This window comes from Mytilus galloprovincialis, chromosome 4 (genome assembly GCF_965363235.1).
Source record: "Mytilus galloprovincialis chromosome 4, xbMytGall1.hap1.1, whole genome shotgun sequence".
NCBI lineage: Eukaryota > Metazoa > Mollusca > Bivalvia > Mytilida > Mytilidae > Mytilus > Mytilus galloprovincialis.
Window position 1 is genome coordinate 94092606 of NC_134841.1, and position 14250 is coordinate 94106855.

The 14250-nt window shown below is 31.1% G+C and overlaps 1 protein-coding gene across 2 annotated transcripts in view; it reads left to right on the top strand.

Moving 5' to 3' along the window:
• The window catches only part of LOC143073431 (uncharacterized), a 100350-nt gene that overhangs the window by 40635 nt on the left and 45465 nt on the right, over positions 1–14250 (top strand). For both annotated transcript variants that reach the window (XM_076248976.1, XM_076248978.1), the window contains exons 34-46: positions 1677–1904; positions 2265–2641; positions 2770–2892; positions 4116–4224; positions 8200–8469; positions 8917–9180; positions 9450–9647; positions 10330–10544; positions 11039–11344; positions 11774–11865; positions 12495–12651; positions 13076–13163; positions 13905–14123. In XM_076248976.1, coding sequence (XP_076105091.1) covers positions 1677–1904; positions 2265–2641; positions 2770–2892; positions 4116–4224; positions 8200–8469; positions 8917–9180; positions 9450–9647; positions 10330–10544; positions 11039–11344; positions 11774–11865; positions 12495–12651; positions 13076–13163; positions 13905–14123 — 2646 coding nt within the window. The remainder of the gene's footprint in view (positions 1–1676; positions 1905–2264; positions 2642–2769; positions 2893–4115; positions 4225–8199; positions 8470–8916; positions 9181–9449; positions 9648–10329; positions 10545–11038; positions 11345–11773; positions 11866–12494; positions 12652–13075; positions 13164–13904; positions 14124–14250) is intronic.

Below are 14250 nucleotides of genomic sequence, written 5' to 3' on the forward strand. Positions count from 1 at the left end.
GGTTATTATCTTGAATATTATTATAGATAGAGATAAACTGTAAACAGCAATAATGTTCAGTAAAGTAAGATCTACAAATAAGTCAACATGACCAAAATGGTCAGTTGACCCGTTTAGGAGTTATTGCCCTTTATAGTCAATTTTTAACCATTTTTCGTTAAAGTAATCTTTTAGAAAAATCTTCTCCTCTGAAACTACTGGGCCAAATTAATCCAAACTTGGCCACAATCATCTTTGGGGTATCTAGTTTAAAAAATGTGTGGCGTGACCTGGTCAACCAACCAAGATGGCCACCACGGCTAAAAATAGAACAAAGGGGTAAAATGCAGTTTTTGGCTTATAACTATGAAACCAAAGCATCTAGAGCAAATCTGACAAGAAGTTAAATTGTTAATCAAGTCAATATCTATCTGCCCTGAATTTTTCAGATGAATTGGACAACTGGTTGTTGGGTTGCTGCCCTCCAATTGGTAATTTTTAAAGAAATTTTGCCGTTTTTGGTTATCTTGAATACTATTATAGATAGCGATAAACTGTAAACAGCAATAATGTTCAGCAAAGTAAGATCTACAAATAAGTCAACATGACCTAAATGGTCAATTGACCCCTTAAGGAGTTATTGCCCTTTATAGTCAATTTTTAACAATTTTCATTAATTTGGTAAATTTATGTAAATTTTTACCAAATATAGTTCTCTGTTACTAATGGGCAAAGTTCATTATAGATATAATTGTAAGAAGCAAAATCGTTCAGTAAAGTAAGAACTTCAAACACATCACCATCACCAAAATACAATTTTGTCATGAATCCATTTGTGTCCTTTGTTTAATATGCACATAGACCAAGGTGAGCGACACAGGCTCTTTAGAGCCTCTAGTTGTGATTGCTAGAAATATCATATGGCTGAAACATTCCATTGTATTAATAAGGTCTACTTGTCTTTTGTAAACCCCATGTTGCGAAGTGCATATGTCAGTCAGTCATTCTGTTTTTGTCAGTATGACAGCATATTCATTTTTGTTGAATCCTTTTCAAATTTAAATGAGGGTTTCCACACAACAAAGTATGAGTTCAGTTAGCTAATAATTGAACTAAGTAAACATTATTTTGGAGGAGAGTTGTAAAAATATTCCATGTTTATTCTTGTCAAAGGTTATCAATAGTTTATTCATTTTTTTTTTATTTGAAATTCTTGAAATTTATATGAAGTTTATATTCTTTAAAACCTTTTTGATATTGATAATCTAAAATTGGTGACCATTTTCGAGGGGGAGGACAGGGGGGTACCCTTCTCCCTTCTCCCATCCCTCTTCTCCTTTCTCCTACCCCTCTTCTCCTTATTTTCTTTTTTTTAATTTACCGGAAAAAAGAGAGATATTTTATTTTTTCATATTTTATTTTTTTCTCCAACTTTTTCTCCTTTCTCCCAGCCTTCCTCTCCTTTCTCCTACCCCCTTTCTCCTTTCTCCCACCCCCTTTCTCCTTTCTCCTACCCCCTTTCTCCCTGTCTCCCTTACCCCTGTCCTCCCCCTCATTTTCAGGGGGAACAGGGACAATTTACCGTTGGTCAAATATTCAAGTTATCTTCATCAGGTCTTTAAAATTTTATTAACCTACAACTTTGCAGATCTTGTTTTGTTGATAAAAACTAATGTTCATTTTGTTTTATTTTGAAGTATGTATAAAAAAGCATCAGAATGTGCTGCTCTTCATACCTTATCATGTGACCATAGCAACTCACAAGCTGCAATGGTGAATCAATCAATGTATGTTGCCATGGCAACCTATGGAGAACGTTGCATGGAGAAATATGGAATGACAGAGGAGGAGAAATGTTGGATGAAAGAACCTTGTACAATGTGGATTGAAAACTGTATTCCAGAGAAATCTGATGAAATCTGCAGGTATGAAGTTTTTCAAGCCTTGTCCTTTATGAAAAATTATTTATGTCAATATTTTTTTCAGTCAAAGGTTTGACTTGGTTCTTAAAAAATGTTTGAATTGCATGAAATGCACTAGTTAGTATTTTTTCAATCATTCAAAAGAAAAAGTGAAACGTTAACTCATAATTTTCCAATGCCATATTACATTAAACATTGGACATCCACAAAAGTTATTGTTTTTCTAACTTAATTTAGTAATAAGCTCAAATTTAAGGTCAGTCCAAAAGTACCAGAACCCCTAATTGCTATATTTCTTGTTGTCAGCTTATGCAACAAATGATTGGATTTTTATGGTTATTGTAATGTTACATTATATTTCAGCAATGTAACTAAGATAGAAGCATGTTTGTCAAAACAAGAGGAAAGTTGCAACCAGGATTTCAAACTAATTAGAGCTGGTCTAATCCGAGATTTCCTTACAATGAGAAACGTGTCATGTGATGTCATGAACGTGAAAGGAAGTCCACCAATTGCAAGTCCAAACATTATCGGGCAATGTTATCTTGATCTGAAAAATCTGACTGACATGTATTTCATGAGTGACAATCCAGGTCACGTTGATATTTGTTATGGATTAGAGAATTACCATCACTGTGTGGAGACAAGTTCAGAGAATTTACATCCACTGTGGAAAGGCATTTGGAGACAGACATCAACCATGATGAAACAGGCTACTATGACTAACTGTAAATTTTATGGTGAGTTTAATCATTGATAAGCACATTTTAAATGAACATATTTGTCCTCTTATTTTCATGATATCCATCATAAAATTGTTTTTCTTTTTACAAGAATTAGAAAAAAACATTTGTTTTCTTTGTTTCAGAACGTATGATGATGGAGATGATGAGAAATGATACAGACGAAAACGATCGTGATGACAGCGGTGAGATGAGAGATAATGGGGATATGGGAGATAACTCTAGAATGATGGCAATGAATTATACAGGTACGAATAAATTAAAAATTATACAGGTAGGAATAAATTACAAATTATACAGGAAGGAATAATTACAAATTATACAGGTAGAAATAAATTAAACATTATACATGTAGGAATAAATTACAAATGATACAGGTAGGAATAAATTACAAATTATACATGTAGGAATAAATTACACATTATACATGTAGGAATAAATTACAAATTATACAGGTATGAATAAATTACATATTATACATGTAGGAATAAATTACAAATTAGACATGTAGGAATAAATTTGTTTATACTCATGAATTTGAAAAGTTACAAAAATAACAGAAAGTCTGTAATCAAAATGCAGGTACAAACTTGTCCATATCAAATATAAATGAAATATAAATCTCTGTTTATCATCTTTTTATGAATTATGAGTCACTTGTCATCCAAAAAATTGATTTAATGTGAAAATTTTATAAATTATACATTTTTTCCAAAAAATCACAAATTTTATTAAACATAAGCCATTGTATCTTTTACATTTAAATTTTTTTATCCAGAAGACTATGTTAAGATGACTGTAAATTTAGAAATTATTGTGTGCGTTTATTATTTTGATTTTATCATTTTAGACTAGAATGCGATTTAAACATTTGCAATATTGTGAAAAATCCTGTTCAATTCATATAAAAAAAATAAAATGCCAGTTTAAATTATTGGGATTATAACCCTGTCCTATTCCTCACAATCATAAAACATCACAATAGTTTCTGAATTTCAGTAATTTAAATTGGTAATTCATGGTTGACCTTTGCTCTCCAAGAAAGCTAGTTACACAAAATTAATATGGGGACAAAGTCCTCTATAACAGTAGAAAGTCCCCTATAACAGTAGAAAAATCAATTCAAAATAAAAAAAAAAAAATTCCAATGAATTAATGAACTCAAAATTGTTTTGTTTTGTTTTTAACTTTTTACCTCACCTGGCCCAAAGGGCCAAGTGAGCTTTTCTCATCACTTTGCATCTGTCATCCATTGTCCCTCGTTTTCATCATTTGTTAATTTTTGCAAAGATCTTCTCCTCTGAAACTACTGGGCCAAATTAAACCATACTTGGCCTAAACAATCCTTAGGGTATTTAGTTTAAAAATGTATCTGATGACACTGCCAATCATCCAAGATGGCCACCATGGCTTTAAATAGAACATGGGTAAAAGACCCTATTAATCACTAATCATTTGAATTGTTTAACAGAACCAGAAGACTGTAAACCTATGGAAGCAGCCAAGTGTATGTTTGAATATATTGGAATGACAGCATTTTCCAGTTATATACCGTTGATGGACAGACCCGGAACTTGTTGGTAGGTATTCAGGTTCTAAATGTTAAAAAAAAGGGGGGTGAGATTATAATAAGGAGGCAATGAAAAATTTAAAGGTCAATAAAAATTAAAAACACCAAGGCTATGAGTTGTTGAGATAGCTGTTCTCGACCTTATCTGAACATAAGCTGTGAATTTTTGGTTATTTCTGTTTATTTAAATCATTTATATTAGACTCAGATAATTGCAAGCTGGATTGACATATTTTATAGAAACTTATTTCTTGTTGAAGACATTTTCCTTAAGATGGCTTGTAATTGTTTGCATCATTAAAGGGAAATTCCGCGATTTTTTACTTATCATCTAATTATGTTCATCTTAACATAAAAAACACATTTGCAAAGTTTTAAATTTATATTCCTTCTAATAACGGAGAAAATCAAGTATCTGTTACTTTTTTGGTTGAATTCTCGAGTGGGTCGTGACGTATTAGCCCGATTTATTGAATTCTGGGAAAAAATAAAATCTGTTTAACTCTTATAGCTTATCGACAATATACGTAATTAAAAGCGCACAGCTGACGAATGGTCGTAGTTATTAACCACAATATAATAATGAACGAAAATGAATGTGCATATACCGTTTTGTATTGATTGAATTAAACTCCTATAAAATTATCTCTATTAAATGTTTTTGAATAAATTTAATTAATTATTGTTGAGATTTTATTCATAAAATATTTATTGAACATTTTTACTGATATTGAACTGAAAATATTTCAGTTCTATTTACCGTTATTGTTTTGATAATCATTTCAATGCAACTAATGTGTGAGCAGAGTGTATATATTATTTTGTAAAGGTCACTGTATATTTCTCGGCTTGAGGTCAATTCGTTTACCTTGTAGCTATTTAGCCGCAGGTGTGAGTTCAAGCGTACACAGGTATAAATGTTGTTATTTGGAAAGGATAAACAGAAAAGATTAGAAAGAGTATGATGTCACGATGTTAATACACTAAGATTTAATACACGATGAGAATAAAGATTCAATAATTAAATTGTGTAAATTAATTGAAAATAAAATTCAGATTCGTAAATCCGAAAATGTATAAAAATAAAAGGAAACAATTTTTAATTACTTTTTTTTAGCGGCAATTGGCGTAAAGATTCAAATATGAAGTAAAAAATAGTAGTTTTAATCTTTAATAAAAACTAAATGCAATATTACCCTATTTGATATACCATTGTACATCTGTTTGGTATCATTGACTTTACCTGAACTTCTTAACTTGTATTCAAATCTGGCTGTGTTTAAATGCTAATAAAACTATTGCAATTTTAAAGTTTTTAATTGACAAAAAAATACAACATACATGTTTGGTTTTTTTTAGTTTCTTTTTAACATTTTATTCTTACATAATTAAATTCATTTGACAATCATTTACACGAACTTTTTGTGAAAAAATACCAACTATCTAAGCTAAGGCATTATTTTTTTTTCATGATTTTTGAGGATTTTTTTTTTAATTCTATGATAATATTTGTGCAATGTTGAACATTATAGCCGTCATTAATCCAAATAAGTCATACAGTAGTTGTAATAAAAGTTATATTTTAGTCATGCATAACTGATATTGACGAATTTGGAATAGTTCGTCCATACATCGTTGTTCTTGAAACAATCATTATTAGTATACATGTAAGTTTCCTGACGTATAAGAGCCATTCAGGATGAGCTCCAGAGAAAGCAGACTAGTAGCGTTTCGTTCGTTTGTTTGTTGGGAAAGGAGAGGAAATGCAACCGCTTGTACAGATAAACGACTGAATTACCATACAAGCATTTATAGTCAACACAATCAGAAACAGTTCCCATCGTTAGACGGGAAATATGAAGGCTTTCAAGAATGAACAAGTGACATGTCTAACTCGAACAGTTAGAAAACGGACTATCGACATCGACCGCTTGTTCTTGATATTTGAAATTGTATGCATATATACGTATACGTTTATGATAGTGATGACTTCTTGTGTCTGACAAAAACTAAATTCCTTCATGGTTATATCTTGCCATACGTTTATATTGGTTTGTAATGTAATTACTCAAAATCGTTATTTGAAAATCATGTTTGTGAGATGTATATTCATTTCAATACAGAAATTTCGTCTATATATTTCACAAGTGTATAACACGGAGAAGCTCTGAAGGTCCATTACTCCCATTTTGTTTGGGTGTGAACCATCGATGTTGACAGCAATATCAAAGAATAAGATAATGATGGTAGAAAGAACTATGGGCGTCATGTGGCAAATATTACATGCATATCGGACAATGAGTTGTCAATCTGTATGAAAAGATTTCCAATACCACCATATTATTGAGAAGGAATGTTTACATGCTATACTCTCGTACTAGTATTACAGGGTTCTTGTGGTGTTCACCCTAGACACACATCTTTTTAACGATGTTTAAAAAAAGGCAGAACCAATTTAATGTCATATTTCCCTATTTTTTAAATATAACTAAAAGTCTTTAATCTGACAAGAATATCCCTATTTAGCGGACAAGTAATGTATTCTTTTTTCTGTTATTGAATACCAAGAAAGAAAAAAATAATTCCGAAATTAATTTGAAACTTTGATACTCAAAAGTTTCCCAGCAAAATATTCACATCCCTTCGGGATAATTAATGTTCGTCCAGTGGCATATATAACAATTGTGATGACGAATTCCTTCCTTTGTTCGAGAACAATCTTATTGAAATATAAATCTGTGATTTTACTATGTCCACAACTTCAATGAACCAAAGCAAAAGTTATACATCGACCTGTATTTAAATCAAATTGGTTCTCTTCTTCTTCTGGTATACAATAGTCTATCGACATTCGATGATTACATACTGTTGGCATACGTGGACTAGTCTATTTAACTTTTACCCCTATTTATTCAAAATATAAAATTATGTTTTTTTCTTATGTTCAATGTATACATGTATATATTTTAAATTGCGCTATAGTTCCGTAACTTTCTATCCAGTCGTATAAACGAATCGTCGGCAAGTGCGTACATTTTTTTAAATCAATCTTTCTGGTATGTTCCAATCTGTCCTTCACTTTTGACAATGAGTATATATTACATTTACATGACTAGTATATTATATCACTTTCGGACACGCAAGACAGAGATGTATATTACACATGCACCTGATAGTTCAAAATGGAAAGTTATAAGTTATCGGCCGTGTACACTGATCAACACCTACAGAAGTGAAACGATGCATGAACGGGCCGGCATGAACTTGCAAGCCATATAGGAAATCGCTTGAATACCTGGACGTGTCACCTTACACCCCTCACAATACCTTTGGGAGTAATTACCTTTAGCCATGCGGGTGATCAGTGGAGCGAAGATCCTATTTTTTTTAATTAAGTGTATTACTTTAAAGAATTATGAACGAATTAGATTTTCGAAAACAATTTTCACGGAACATTTATTTATGACTTTGACTTTTTAACTAATTCCAATATCAACAGTTTAAAAATAAACATGACCATGACTATATGGTTATTAAAAACAAAATAAGAACATTTTCCGTATTATTAAAGTTAGTTAGTCAGATAAAACAACCGTACGATTGACAAGATATCGACACGTAATTACGACTACATCGGTTACTGTAGTTTTGTTTCTTTGTGGTTTATAGACATATCGTGATTTTTATTCGTACACGATAACAAAATGGTGGAACGCAGAGAACTGATACTCAAAATTTAAAATCGATGGTGATCTCTTATCTAGCGGAATAAAACTGTAATATTTATAAATTTGAGCATTTTTATACAGAATGGACATAATATCAATTTTTGATTTTTTTGCGAAGTTTCCCTTTAAGCTGCTGCCCTATTAACTTATACCACACATCTTATATTTTTCATATGGCAATTTAAAACGGGTTATCGTTTATATGAGATTTTGTTAGCTATTAATTTGTTAATGAAATTTAATCCTTTAATTTGCAGGTGGAAAAAGCATGTGACTTTACCTTGTATTTCTAATCATACAATGTCATGTTCAGCTCGTACTCGCCAAAAGTTCATTAAAATGTATGAGGTTACCCGTAGAATGGAGCTAGCCATTGGAATGTGCCCAGAAAAAGAACAAATGGAAATGGATATGAACAATGATATGATGGGTAAATGTCAGCCACGGGAAGCTGCTAAATGTATGGGCATGCTCAGTGGTGCTATCATTGGAAATGTTGGGAAGGAGACTTCTGCATTAATTTGTTCGTAAGTTAAATTTTTATTTCATTAAAGGATACTTTCCTGAATATATTGCAATTGCTGAAAAAAATCTGTTCCATGGCAGATTTTAATTGAATACTCATATAGAGATTTGTAGCAGAGTTTATTTTGCTTAGCACAAGACTTTCTTAGTAAAAAAGATGATAGGACATAAATATGGAAATTATTCCTATGCTTTTATGATTTAAATTTGCCAATGGGGTAGGTTTTGCACAAGTGAAAACTTGCATTAAAAAAAAATTATGCAGCATTTCCTAATATTGCAACAATTAATCTTGCATTTTTGTCAATTTTTCAACTATTGCAAGTATTTAAAATAAGTGTATGCAATAATTTCTAAATTTCATTACAGTGACTTATGTATAACAAACATGCATAATTAAACATTTTAATATTATTGGTTAAAATAAAACATTGTATTAAAAATTTCAGTTCTATTGGCCCTGTTCTTTCTTGTGTTGTGGAACAAACATGGACGTGTGAAAAAGAAAAACGTGAAACTATAGAAAGACAATGGAACGATCTGTATCCAGTTGCCATGACAACATGCATGATGGGAACACACAAGGAATCACCAAAAATGTCATGTGATGCAATGAACCCTAAGGTCAAATGGTCATGTGATATGCCGCAGGCTTTGATGTGTATCACATCCTTGCAGTCAAAGATGATGAAAGGGGATGACGATTTGTGCAGGTTAGTAAGGACAGACATCATTGAAGTCAAGCTTATCTTCAGGATACTTTTGACCTTTTAAAATATCACAGGTACTTTTTTAAATGTCAAGGGTTAAATTTAATGTACCGATTTTTATTATTTTGGAAATTTTTATTTTTTCTATGTACATTTTTTCATCAATGATAGAATATTATTGTGACACTGAAGCTGATTTTAGAATGAGACATATTTGATGTTTGCATCAGACTTCTTACTATATTGATATTTCATTGTTATTCTGTTTACAGTGGGGTACCAGATTTCAGATCTTGTATATATAAATCTTTGTCTGGTTGTGAACCTACTCACCAGGAGGCTATGAAAGTCCTAGTTGCTAAAGTACACAAGAGAATATCTGACCATTGTCCTAAGGCCAATTGTGATATTTGTGGAGCACGCCAATGTCTAATGATGTTTAATGCTACAAAAGAAGACATGACTTGTTTGTAAGTAAATTAAATACAATTGTTTGTGTTATTGAAAAGTGGAATTAACATGGTAGAGGTGCAACATCATTATAGTTCATGATACTTTGAAAATGAATGCAATGAAAATAAATGATAGATATATATTAATTCATGGCACACAATTCTTACAGGTTCTTTACAAAAATTGAAGCAAAAGAAACTATTCCTTAGTTTCTTTAAGTTTTAACAAAGTCACAGTTAGACCATTCTACACATAATTTGGAATATTCATGACTCAAACATCTTTGAAAAATGTTAAGGATTACAAATCATAGAACTTGTAAAGAAGTCTAAATATAGTGTGGATAAGAATTTATGTAGTCTGTAGTATATGAATGTAATATGATATAACAAAAAAATGTAAAATCTGAAATAAACCCATGCAATAAAAATTCTAATAGGATATTGATCATATAATAAGTTCAATGAAACAGCAGCCCAACAATACAAGGAATACCTCTATAAAGTATCAGATAATCGCTGAAAGAAATAACATTAATATTGTTTTCTTTCGAACGTTTTAGATTTATTAAAATTATACACTTTTTTAACAGTTAAGTTGATTTTGTATCCCTTTATTGATGTCTTCAAATGCAGTTTAAACTGTATATTTGTATTCTTGACCTTCAAGAATGTGTTATGATTTCATTGTTATTTTCAGCGATGGATGGAAAGTCAAAGAATGTGTAAATAATCATGTGACATCTTGTGGTGAGGAAGAGAAAAATCATATGATGTCAGAAATGATGGAAAAATTCAAAAATATACCAGAAACTTGTAAAGACAAAAAGGCATTGGACATGTGTGCTCTAGAGTTCAAGGACATAACCAAGAAATTATTGGGTCTAGATATGAAATTGGATTGGGGAATGGAAGGTTTGTATTATGTTCTGTTTACAGATAAAATGAGAAATTATTCTCTCCTAGAAGAATTTAAATTTTCATTCACCTGCTGGTTCATAGTTCTGTTTGTAATTTGCAGTTTCAGTCTTTTAAGTTGGCATAAAGTATAAAATTTGTTTTCCTTAGGCCTTGATTTTAAAGACACTTTAAACTTTACGATCATCAGTTTAATATATATGTTAGCATTATTTTTGTTTGAAGAGTTTTAAGATTTCCTCATAAAGGAAAGATAAATTACTGTAACACGTTGTGGTACTCTCTTTAAAATTGGAATATAAGTTAATATTGTAATTATGAAACTCAGATTTGTTTTTAAGTCTTTTAATCAATATTTCAAATTACTAAAATATCATAATTTGTATTATAATTAATTTGAAAGCCAAGTGTACAGTAGAATAAAATATGTCTTGATACAGACTTCGTTTATTTTCTCTTTCTGATTTTTCAATTTTTTATTACTTTTATAGAAGACGATGACATGGAAGACAACATGCATAAAGACCGAAACATGACCTCTGATAAAAATATGCGTGACCCTGACAATACCATGATGGGCAATCTTACCGTTGATATGGTTATTAAACACCTTCTATCAAACAAGAGCCAGTGCCTTGGACCCCTAATGGGAGATGATAAAGAGACCTTATGTAAACGTGCTACATTGTCATGGCAATGTGTAGAGAGGATGGTCAATGGTCTTCCCATGAATTCCAGAGACTTAGCAATGGGAGTAATGAAGATTGTCGGAATGGCTGTAGAAAGTGCATGTTATGGTATGTTGAAGAGATCTAGGGGGACAGATAATACTTTATTAATTCATTAAGGAATGTTTACTTTTTTTTTAAGAAATAAAGGACAAAATCACCACTTAAATTCTCTTTAATGAACCTATTATAACCTGTAGATTCTCGCTTTCAGAAATTTTCTTCAGTTAAAATTGTTTTCAATATTATTGTGAACTTCATATTGGGATGAAAGAAATATTTGATATCATCGTCAATGGAAATATAACATTTGTTAAATGCTATGTCCAATTTGGAGGTCTTGATAAGAGAAGAAATCTGACAAAAGCGATTCTGTGTTTTTAGTTGCTTCAGTCAGATGACTGATTCTTTATTAACATATACCACTCCTTATGCAATGTATGATTCAATCCTTTGATATTTAGTCAAAGAACTAATTTATAATATATATTTTTGTAGAGAAGGATTTAAGCTGCTTCAAATGTAGAAATGCAAAGAGTGATGAAGAGTGTAATATGTTACCTCAGCAACATTGTGATAGACATTCACAGGTTAGTTTAGAAATGACCTTTTTTGAAGCACCAATTTGACTTGTTATTGATATGAAAGAAGGCAGCTATGGATAAAAATGAATCTAACAACAAATTGCATATTTTTTACCATCAATAGAAAAGTTTAAAATTTCAATTTTATGAATGAACTGCCCTAGTTTATAACAACTACAATAATTTATTCTCAAAAATATATACAATTTTAAAAAGGTACAGAGAATAACATGCAAAAAAAGATCCACAAAATAATACATAATATGGTGGTGGTGAGTTAACATTGGTCATTAGTAGGAAGACACGTCATGGGACATTGTAAAGTGAAGACAATTGCTTTGTGACGTCAAATTGTCCCAGAAAGAAGTACCTGGTGAGTTGGAGGCATAAAACTTTGCTCAGTGCTCTGAGCACAAAAATCATGCTCGAAACATGAAATCCAGCAATTTGATAAGTTGATTTTCGAGTCTGAGTACAAAAATCATGCTCAAAAGTTTTATGACCGTGAGGCCAGATATTCAACAAAAGTTTGTCACTATGTGAATCTTTATATTGTCATGTAATGAATAAAGCAAGGATAAGTAGTAGTGCTTTGGTAATGAAAAACAAATCCTCATGTTTTAATATATTTTCAGATGTGCTACACAATGGTGGATGAGGGTATGATCACTAAAGGGTGTGGACCTAAAATACCATATGTGGAACAACAACAGTGTGTGAAAAATGGTACCAAGTGTGTGTACATGTGTCATACAAACGACTGTAACATGATGAAACACAAACCTGTCGTAGGTGAGTAAAAGAACAAATTGTAATTATTATGCAGGATGTTACAGGCTGTTATTGATAGCTTTGTCTTATCTTATACAACTGTATCCATTTCTTGAAATATTCTTGGTTTTCTTCTGGTGAAACTGGTACATACTGTACATTGTTTATAGTATGGATTCTAATGTATAATTAAATGATGTGCAGTAAATTAAAGAAAAAGACTTGATTAGCGGGTAAGTTTCTGTAGTCTGAGATCTAAATCTCAATTATACCTGTACATTTTCTTACCTTCCTTTGTTACTCAGATATAAATCAAACTGTCAGCTTATTTTCTTGGATTGAATTTTAACTTTTTAAATCAATATCAGTGCTGGAATATATGAATTTGAATATTTCAGTATAAAGCTAGTACTAAAATATCACTAATATTTTAATTTCATTACAGATCCACCATCTTGTGACAGAAAAGCTGCAATGACTTGTGGGATGCATATGATACATAATATGGTTACCATGGAAGAGCCAGACTGCAGGTGATTATATCTAATTTATCAAATAATTTTGGTGGTTTTTATGTACTTCATGGATTACCATATGATATCATATACCATATAATAGTGTTTTGTTGTTGAATAAACTATGTTATTCTTAAATGTATAGGAGCTCGTTGATATTCATGTAACTTGAACGATTTCAGCAGAACTTTATGAGCTTTTCTAATCTATTTATTTTTTTTTAATTTTATTCTTAAATTCTGTATCTTTAGTCAAAAGAAGTTCCAAAATATGTACATGATAGTTTCACACTGAAAATAAATTGTTTAGCATTGGATCCAGCTGGTTACATGTATGAACACTGGGTTACTGTAAATTCAGAAATTATTGCATGCATGTATTATTGATGTTTTTGTCAGTTTAGACTTAAATGTGATTTTAATTTTTATGATTTTAAGAAAAATTTTGTTTAATTCATATGAAATATTTCAAAATGCGAGTTTAAATTATTGTGTTAACAACTCTGTCGGGTTTTTCGCAATAATAACAACCTCACAATAATTTCTGAATTTACAGTATTTGGACTACTTTTTGTGTACTTTTAAAGAATAAAGGATAGTGGTTGTTTGAAGGAGGTTTATAGGATTTACTACAGATGAATAGACATTCTACATAGTTTAATCCATATATAGTAGAAGTTGTAATAATATTCCACTATTTGTTAGGTATTTTAAATGAGAATTTCAACCATACCAATGAAAAATATTCTTTGTTTTATAGCACTCTTGGTGAAGGACTGATGTGTATGCATGCACACACTAAGGAATGTATGTCACACAAAGATGACGAGATGTCAAAGATGGTCGCCAGCTTGTTCCTCACCCCAATGATGATGAAATGTCACGTCAAGCCACACTACTGCAACTGTGGTAGATGTGTCGCTGTGGCTCTCGGGAAAGTCATGTACAGTCCATTTACATCTGCCAGCGATGTCTGCAGGTAATATTAAAATAATATTCTTCTGATTATGTAATGTCCATAGTAAAGGTCTGCTATAAACATTATGTTAGCCATGTGCAAAGTCACACACATTTTCCATACCTTCTTCATACTGACATATAAAATT